Raw genomic sequence first — 9,470 nt, 5'->3', positions numbered from 1 at the left:
GTGTCTGTGACTGAAGCAACGTGTCGTCACTGAGGAGCATAGACTCACTGCTGCCTGTAGCATCCCTGCGATCATTCAGTAGAGTTTCTACTGCGGGAAATACTCCCCCAGACCAAGCACGGGAGGTGCACATGAGTGTGTGTGTAGGCTGGTGGTGTGAGGGAGGTGCTCCCATAGTGCGATCGCCCCTACCAAACAAATCACCAGCTGATACAGGTAGGGTCAACAGAGGAAGTGGAGTCAAGACTGAGGTTGGTTGTCCAGTGAAAACCACGTATTTCCAGTGCTTGAACTTCTTGAACTTGCTCGTTCAATAAATGTATTAACAAAAAATGGCTACCAAACAAAGCCTACTGGGAGCATGAGGTGGCAAAAGTCAAAACCAAAGTAATAACTCCAACAGCAAAAAGGTCATCCACAGAAACGCAGCACAGAACCCATAAATCAGAAAGAAAAAAAAAAAACCAGCAAGGTTAGAAAAAAAGAGAGAAAGGTAAACTCACAAGAGGGCTGGAACACTTGACTCATCAGGGATGAAGACAGAGATACTGAAAATGCAGCATGCACTACATCCTTGCATGTTTGTAGGAGTATGCCGTATGTAGTACACACTTCATACTGCATTTGTCAGCAGTATGTGGTAGATAGTTCCAAATACGGCCTAGGTAAGGACCGCGTGGTCCCCTCTACCTGCCAGCTCACACTGATCTCACATCCTCTGATTGATACACCTGCTGCTCTGCTGGGATCATTGCAGGCAGAGAAACACAATGCTGCCCCTAGTGGTCAAATAAGACAGTACATAGAGATGGCTGTAAAAGTCAAATCCCTTCTTTGTGTTTTTAGACTCGCAGTACTCGCTGTATACAAACCTTTTCATATGGACAGTTCAATTTACTCAAGTACTGCACTTATCTGCTTTCAACTATTTTGCATAATGAGCACATTTTCTTTTTGATGCTTGAAGAGGTAGTACTACATTTAAACAGGAATTTGAATGCAGGACTTTTACTTGTAAAGAAGCATTTATCCATTGTTCTGTTGTTGCTTTTTCAAGTAAATATGATGATGATGAAAACAGGTTGATTGATTAAGTCACATTAACACACACATGGGTATAAAGATTAGAGTCAGGAGTTTCATCACCTATTAACTTTAATTTTTCAGCATTTTATAGGGAAAAACTCAAAGAGCTGAGAAAAATATTCCTCCCCCCTGGAATCGTTCTTTCATTTTTATAGGTAAGTCCAGAGGGCTGGCTGTGGTAACGCTTTCACTTTCGCTCTAACCTCACAGGAGAAACACGCCGGTCTGAACCACAGCAGCCTGCGGTCATTAGAACAGCACACCTTTACCTGCAGGTGAGTCTGACCACGTTTACTGACGATCTGTTAATCAGATATAACACGTCTGCGTTGTCTGAATGTTGATCTATTGACCATTTGTGTTGTTTTTGGTTGTCCATTGATAAAGGGTTACTTTTGCTTTCTGTTTAAGTGTTAGGACATTTCGTTCACATGCGAAATGTCGTGATTTATCTGTCGCATATCAGCACTTTTTTTTTCTTTTTAAGGAAGGGGTAGTTTGATTTACTAGAGAACTCTTCAATATTTATCCCACAACTCTTGTCCAGTACAACACGCTTTATTGAGCAGACGCTATGGTGTCTGAGACTGGTTCCGGTTTCTTTATTACACCTTCATCCGCGATTGATATATCACCATAGATAGCATGTATACAGACCTTTAGAGTCATCTTTTTTCTTCAAAAATAATACTTACATTGTCCTTCATTTATATAAAAACCATAAGAAAAATAACCATAAACGTTTCACAGTATGCCCTAACAAACACTTTATTATTTTATAATAATTATTTAGATTTTAATAAACCTCCATCACCAAGTCCGTCTACATTTGAACTTCATCCACCCATCCACTCTTTCACTTGCTCTCAGAGAAATCATACAGTACGTAATCATGGTGCTGCATCCTCTGGTCTGTTTGGACAGTCTGCCCTCGTCATGCCTGTGGTCACATCCAGCCTGTCTAACGACCAGCAGGCGAAGCTGCTCTCTCTCGTCGGCCATGTCAGACTCCACCTGCTTTACAAAGCCAGCGTGCACGGCTTCACCGCTGCTGCTTTCCACAGCCGCTGCGACACACAGGGGCCCACGGTCATCGTGGCCTACAACGCCGCTGGGTTCATCTTTGGGGCTTACACCTCTAAGGACTACACCCAGAGCGACGCGGAGGTCATCGACAGGGAGGCCTTCCTCTACAGCATCAGGGCGGAGGGAAACAAACCGCTGAGGGTGGCAGGTATCAGCGGACAGTGTGCTTTCACAGACAAGGCCACTGGTCCGAATTATCGCGCTCTGGTGTTCCTGCCTGAGGACAAACCTGAGGTCCAGTCCAACCCAGGGACAGGCTTCCACTTTCAGGCTGCAGAGATGCACGGAAACGACTTGACGCTGACTGAGTTCGAAGTGTATCGAGCTGAAGGTGTGTAGTTCAACCACACAGTTTCAGACAATCTTGAAAGTACATAATTGGTCTTTTTTATACTGAATTAGCTTATAACTTGATTCAAATGTTGACTTGAATAATATATGCGCTCATGTTACAATGAATGCTTTTCCACACGCAGGCCTTGGAGACCTCCTGCCCAAACCCTGGAGGAACATCCAGTGGACTGATGCGTATGTACAATCAACCACAGGATGGATCAAAGTATTTTAGTATCAGGCTGCAACAGACTTGAAGCTTTCAAACTCTCTACATCAAACATTTATCTAAACACCTCTACAGCTAACGGGTATATCAGAAATGTTGTCTGCATTGTTTCTGTGGCCTCTAGGAGGAAGCAGCAGTTGATGAAGACCATTCAGACCTATAACCCTGACATTAAAACAGCTCACCATGCCCGGGTGCTGCTGGTGGGCCCCGTCGGAGCCGGCAAATCCAGCTTCTTCAACTCCATCAACTCGGTCTTCAGGGGCAACATGACATGCCAGGCCATCGCTGGTACGGCAGGCAACAGCGTGACCACTCAGGTACCGGCACAAGTTTTTCTCTTTGTGATGCTCTGATGTGTTGAAGGTGAAGTTTGTCCCTTTTCTAATCGTGAAGGTCAGATTGCAGCCAGGGTTAACAGCAGCAAAACAGCAGATAAAGACGGAGTTGACTGGCAGATTAAGATTGTACAGGAAAGCAAAGATAAGCTAGATCCGTTTGACTTCTTACATAAAGGTGAAATGATCCAATATTGAACAAAAGCATAAAGGCTAAAGAAGAAAAGACAAATATGAATACAAACATATCCGTCAAAGCCTTATTTTTTCTTTTATTTGCTCCCATTAATCATCTCATGACCCCTCAGATTTTTCTGGTGAGCTTTTGGAGGGGCCTGACTAACTGTATGTGGTGGCACGGTGGCATGGTGGCAACACTGTCGCCTCACAGCAAGAAGGTCCCGGGTTCGATTCTCGCTGCGGGCACCGGGGTGTGTCCTCCACCATGCCTTCGGTGTCTGCTGCTCGAGGAAAAAAAAAAGGGGGCCTTTCTGTGTGGAGTTTGCATGTTCTCCCCGTGTTCACCTGAGGTATCCTCCGTAAAACATACCCCCACTAAAAACATGCAAGAAGATCACCACCTGACCAATGGTGACAAAACGGAATTGGGTCCCCCGGGCGCCGCTTGGATGGCAGCCCACCGCTCCTGGTCTGCCGTGGAGGAAGGACGACCAGGATGGGAGAAATGCGGAAGACAAATTTCACCTTCGTGTGCAGTGTCCAGCATGTGCATGTTGTGTGATAATAAAGGGGAATGTATATAAAGTAGTTCAAACGAGCTCCTCCAGTAGGGATTGAATGCAGCACCACTGGACATATGAGGTTTCCATATCTTGTCTGCTGTTCATTTGAGTATTAAACTCATTTCTCATGCTCTGACTACACAGCCTGTCCTATTAAACCACCTTTCATGACTCTTCTGTAGTTCCGCACCTACACCATCAAGGCAGGCAAAGGTGGTGGAACTCTTCCTCTGATCCTGTGTGACACAATGGGGCTGGAGGACAAGGCTGATGCTGGTTTGGACATTGAGGACATAGTCAACATCTACAAGGGTCACATGAAGGACCGCTGCCAGGTCTCCTATATATTATCTACATCTCTGTGTCCGTGAGTTACTGTTGAGAGTGCAGCTTGTTGGGCGATCACTAACAGATGAATCTGCCTCATTTGTTCCTCAGTTCAGCCCCTCCGCCCCCCTCCAGGCCGATGCTCCCGGCTACAGGAAGAACGCGTCTCTGAACGACGTGATTCACTGTGTGGTTTATATGGTCGACACCTGCAAGGTCTCGCTCCTCTCCCAAAAAATGCTGGACAAGTTCGCCGCCATCCGGAAAAAGACCAACCAGCTGGGTCAGCAGTGTGACAATGTTATCTTCAGAATGGGTCCACTGTTTCACCATGCATGTCTTGACATTTTTTTTATCTGTTTTTATATTCAGTATGTAAAGTAATAACGGAGGTAAAGTAATTTGTGACACCAGCTGACACATGCATACATCTGCCTTTTCCCATGTTGAATTATATTTATTTTGCAGTTGTAATGACTCTATTTCCTGCTAGGGGTCAGTAAACTTTCACTCTAGCTTCTCTTTTTCACTGGTTCCCAAACCTGGGGCCTATATCTCAGTGTATCGTTCATTTCTGTGAAGGAAACTAGTTCAAATAGTCATTTTATGTATAATCTCACAGGATAAGGCCACAGTGAAGACCTAAACACAAGTCTTAAGTCACACATAACGATAAAGCCTTCAGTCTCTGCTCAGCCAAAGAGTTAATAGAGCAATGGCCAAGCATCGCAGAGAGGAAAACACGGAATTTGTCAAAAAAGAAGCTGATTGAGAAGCTACAGTTTATGAATATGCGAAAACCCACCTCTGGTCTGCTCAATATTCATCCAAATTGCTCACTTAACAGTGACTTCTAGCAGTTATTGTGTTCAGTATTTGGGGTAATTGTACAACTTTGCCCTGTGCTGTTACTGTTATAATACAAAATATCAATAATATGTCACTTAGTCAGGGCTCGTTGAGAGTTGAAGCTGGGAACCGCTGTGCCTCTTCTGATCTGCTCCACCTCTGTTCCCTGACAGGACTTCCTCAGATTCTGCTGATGACCAAAATAGATGAGGCCTGCCCGCTGGTGGCCGAGGACTTAAAGAACGTTTATCGCAGTGTTTACATCCAGAGGAAGGTAACGCATGACCTCCTCCGGCTCCTCGTGCGGAGACGTCGCACTGGGAACAATGAGCTGTCTTCAGTGAGGTGGAGACTTCTTGTTGTTGCGGCCATGTTGATGAACCATGTGCGCTTCCTTCTTTCAGGCCCGGGAGCTGAGTGAGTCTCTGGGCATCCCCTTGTCCTGTGTGCTGCCGGTGAAGAACTACAGCGGCGAGCTGGATCTGGACCAGGAGACCGACATCCTGCTGCTCAGCGCTGTGGAGCAGATGCTGAACTACGCCGACAGCTTCTTTGCGAACCAAGAGGTGAATGATGATCTGGAGCTCTACAGGTCCATGGATGATTCCCGACCAGTGTTTGCAGAAACTAAACATCGCATTGTTTGAAAGACAGAACATCAGACCGTATCAACCATGAGTCTGTTGATCAGATATATTAAACTGAATTCTATGTAGCTGCTTTTATTTACCACAACGACTACAGCCAGGTGCCCTGGTGTTGCATGATAATCTGTAAGCCTTTTCACATTTCTTCCATCACCAGGTGGAGTGAAGATCACGTGATATGATCAAAAGCACCAGAAGTGCTGATGAACAGACGTTGAGTCGAGATTTGTAGAATAAGAAGTGCTTGAGAAGTCGTCAGATTCAGGTTCAACACTCCATGACAACATGGACCAGCCACCTGCTGATGAAGCTCATGCAAAGCCATCGAAAGCTCCGAACAGTGTCTAAATAAAGATTGAAATGAGATTAGTTTTTTCTTTTTTTTTTTTCCAGAATTGATGCATGTTGTCACTGTTTTCACTTGAATTCACATTTAATGCACTTGCTTGACATGCACGTGAAATTACACCCGCTGTTACACGCTCTTATCTTTGTCTTACTGTTTTCTGTTATTCTCCAACCACAAAGTGAAAATAAAGATCTGGCTCGAACGTCTGCGACTGTTTTCAGTTATTCAGACTTGTCCTTCCCTCTGTCGGCCGCTAGATGTCAGTCATAATTTCATAATCGCCGCTGTTGTGTTATGAAAACTCGGGTTGTTATGAAAAGACGAGGAGCTCCTGTTGCGCATCTGCGCCCAAAGACAGTTTGAAAGGGCTGATTTTTAGTTGATTTTTCATCGATGAGTTTCCTCGTGATCATATGGTTTTCGTTACATCGCGCAGATCAATAAGTGAGAATGACAAAGCAAATGAGCTTCCATGTCGTGAGAAATCATCGCTCAGCGCAGCCACGCAATCAAACCGGTCCTCATAACACAGAGAGAGACGTTGGATTTTCTTCGCAGCCAATTGCAAAACTGGTGGAGTTTCGGTGCCGCCCTCCTCCGCCTCGGTATAAAGAGTGTCGCAACGTTGCCAACAACAAACGCTGCTGCAGGTCCTGGACACGCTGACAGAGAATCGAAACCTCCAGGCGGTTATTTGGGATTAATTTTGGATTTGCAGACATGATTCCAGAGGAAAGCTTCGAGCCCATCGAGAACAGGTGAGATTTCTCGCTCGGTTTCTGCACAGATTTAGTCTTGGGTTTATGTTCGGCTGAGCCATGTGGATGGGAATCATGTGCTGGGCGAGAATGCCTCTCGTCCTTTGACCCTTGCGTTTCCCAGACTGATGAGGTCAGTGAAGGAAAAGTGCACTCTGTGAGCCTTTATCCGTCTGGAGTGCAGAAATGTTCAGCATGTCGATGTCGGGACTGCTGCGAGCTTTGTAAACATTCAACACTTTTAAGTTTGACAACATAGATGCATAAATCAAGTTTGGGTTTAAAATGTCATACTCTCAGTCCAATTTTAGGACTTGTTGCGCAACACTGTGCACGCAGGTTGCACAGCCTGCAGAAAGACTGTGTGTAGACCGTACTCATATGTATTCATGTATTCATATGAAGTCTCTCTTTACTGTGTCACAATCATCCACATGCAAAATAAGTTATGAAACTGACACTGGAGGATAGATAAGTAACTTTTGATAGCTTTTATCTGACATTTCTTAGAGGTATTTTGACAATATTTCATGAATTTGGTTGATACAATAAAGGGACCTTTTATTAAAGAACTGCAGCAGGAGTAGGACAGGACTGGTGTTAATTTGATTTGCAGAATACAGCAGGCTGATTGTTCTGTCTTTCCCTCTCAGGATGCAGGCTGTTGGTCTGGCTCTGGAGGAGTTGCTGGTGACGGCTCAGAAACAAGACTGCCTGACCGTTGGCATCTATGAGTCAGCCAAACTTCTCAATGCGTGAGTTGAATCTATTAAGTTTGGCTTCACCTACGTATTCTACCTAGAATACACAAGCACTAGCTGCTCTTGCATTTCAAAAAATGGCTTGTATCCCACACATGCGGGTGTCTGTAACTTATTTTCTCTCTCCCCCTCAGAGACCCAGACAGTGTGGTCCTGTGCGTTCTGGCAGCTGACGATGCAGACGATGTGGCGCTGCAGATCCACTTCACCCTGCTGCAGTCCTTCTGCTGTGACAGCGGCCTTTCCATCCTGCGAGTCTCGGGAGTTCAGCGGCTGCAGCAGCTGCTCGGTGCTGCGGATGCCAACAGAAACCAGGAAGAGCACAGAGACCTCCACTGCATGCTGGTTACGGTGAGTTGACTCAGCGCAGCCCTCTCTTATGTAACTGCGGGGCCAAAGTGGAGATGTATTATTACAGATTATTTTCATGCCGTAGCTAAAATGTTGCTTCACTCTTGGCAGCACCTGAGTGAACTTTTATTTGACTTTCTGAAACTTTACTATTTCTCCCAGTTTCATTGTGATTTAGCTTTGTACAGCACAAAAGCTCTCTGCAGAACAAATTCACCTTAAATCCTGAACATGACTTTGATGTTGCGTTTGTGTCCCGTGCAGAACCCCCAGGCCGATCACTGCAGGCTACAAGAAGTGGGGACCTACTGCCAGGAGAGCCGACGCCTTGACCAGTGGGTGCCTGAACTGGTCCTGCAGGAACGCTGAAGGGTCTGGAGCCCACATACATGAACAAAAACAGGAGCTTTGTGGGTTCAAATACTCATGAACCGTTGTTGCTCATGCAGGGATGGCCTGGAGTGGACTGGACCGGGCTACCCTGACTGATGACCAGCAGGAGCCAAGGACTCCCCTTCAGTGACTGTTGAAACAGTCAAAGTGGAGACTGGTTTACGCAATCTGTGTTGTGCAAAAGATACAAACAGACTGATTCCCCATTCAGGCCACATTGTTTTTACTTTGTCGTGAAAACTAGATCCAAGCTTCAATTTTGTGCTTCTGTTTGGCTACTTACAACATTTATGGGGTGTGACAATCAAAAAGAGGAGTAGTAGCATTGATAGAAACCTGTCCACAGCCCAACCTTTACCTGGAAAACCTGTGTGTTTTCTATGGACCAGACAGGAATGCTGTAATGAAACTATGCTCAACATTCCTGTGTATTCTGACATGGGAGAGTCCTTGGAAAGAAGGCGTGTGTGAATGTGTGGCATGCGTGTACAATACTGGGGTCTTTCTTTAGAAGAGGCTTGGCGTGCATTCTCGAAATGAGCAGCTGAACCTGCGGAGGAATCGTCACCATGGAAACTGAAATGGAAGTGATGTTGGAGTTAAAGTCACGAAGGATTTATTGGCCAAGATGATCGTGGAAAGAGGTGCAGAACATGATGCTCCTGGTCAGAGGAGGACACGGAATGAGCAGTATAATGAAGCGTGTCTGATCTGATGAATGAAGCGGCTGCAAAATCTCGTCGTGCTGCAAAAGAAACCACAGTCAACATCTTTGTGCCTTCAGGAGTGCTGCTGTTTTGATAAAATGCTGTCAGGCTAATATGAACAGCGCTACACCAGTAATTTATTGTATCGGTTGTTTGTATAGCTACGTATTTATGGTCTAATTTTGTGCTGTTAACTAAGTCAATAAATTATTGTATTCATATTTGACTGAATGCTTTATCCAACGGTTTGCACTCAGATTTCAAAACAAAAGCCTTGTGAGCGTAATGGAACAGGAACAACAATGGCTGAGTCACGCAACTGTAGTTTACATTTGGGTTGAAGTCATGGAAAAAACATGCACACTCGGGGCAAGGTCTTCGTCAGAAGCCTTCCACCTTCCTCGTAGTAAACAGAAGTCAGAAAGGGAAACTGGGGTGGAGACAGAAACTCTTTGTGTTCCAACAAACAGGCAAAACAAGCTGATGCAGATCAGCTGTCTCCACAAGTTGGGC

The 9,470-nt window shown here is 45.3% G+C and overlaps 2 protein-coding genes across 2 annotated transcripts; both read left to right on the top strand.

Annotated features, from left to right (window-relative positions):
* The first annotated feature begins 1,287 nt into the window (after positions 1-1,287).
* LOC143331270 (interferon-induced protein 44-like) lies at positions 1,288-6,187 on the top strand. Its single transcript, XM_076747968.1, has 8 exons — positions 1,288-1,361; positions 2,011-2,503; positions 2,649-2,700; positions 2,859-3,054; positions 3,998-4,150; positions 4,254-4,425; positions 5,165-5,265; positions 5,396-6,187. Exons 2-8 carry the CDS (start codon positions 2,023-2,025, stop codon positions 5,636-5,638), a joined length of 1,398 nt encoding a protein of 465 aa, XP_076604083.1. The 5' UTR covers positions 1,288-1,361; positions 2,011-2,022; the 3' UTR covers positions 5,639-6,187.
* An 86-nt stretch (positions 6,188-6,273) lies between these two features.
* LOC143331274 (growth arrest and DNA damage-inducible protein GADD45 beta-like) lies at positions 6,274-9,177 on the top strand. Its single transcript, XM_076747973.1, has 4 exons — positions 6,274-6,745; positions 7,399-7,500; positions 7,641-7,857; positions 8,122-9,177. The coding sequence occupies exons 1-4, from the start codon at positions 6,708-6,710 to the stop codon at positions 8,224-8,226; spliced, it is 462 nt and encodes a 153-aa protein (XP_076604088.1). The 5' UTR covers positions 6,274-6,707; the 3' UTR covers positions 8,227-9,177.
* The last annotated feature ends 293 nt before the right edge of the window (positions 9,178-9,470 follow it).

The sequence above is a fragment of the Chaetodon auriga genome, chromosome 14 (genome assembly GCF_051107435.1).
Source record: "Chaetodon auriga isolate fChaAug3 chromosome 14, fChaAug3.hap1, whole genome shotgun sequence".
In the NCBI taxonomy this organism is placed as follows: domain Eukaryota; kingdom Metazoa; phylum Chordata; class Actinopteri; order Chaetodontiformes; family Chaetodontidae; genus Chaetodon; species Chaetodon auriga.
The sequence above is the reverse complement of the archived record's forward strand: the minus strand, read 5'-3'. Positions and strand labels throughout refer to the sequence as shown.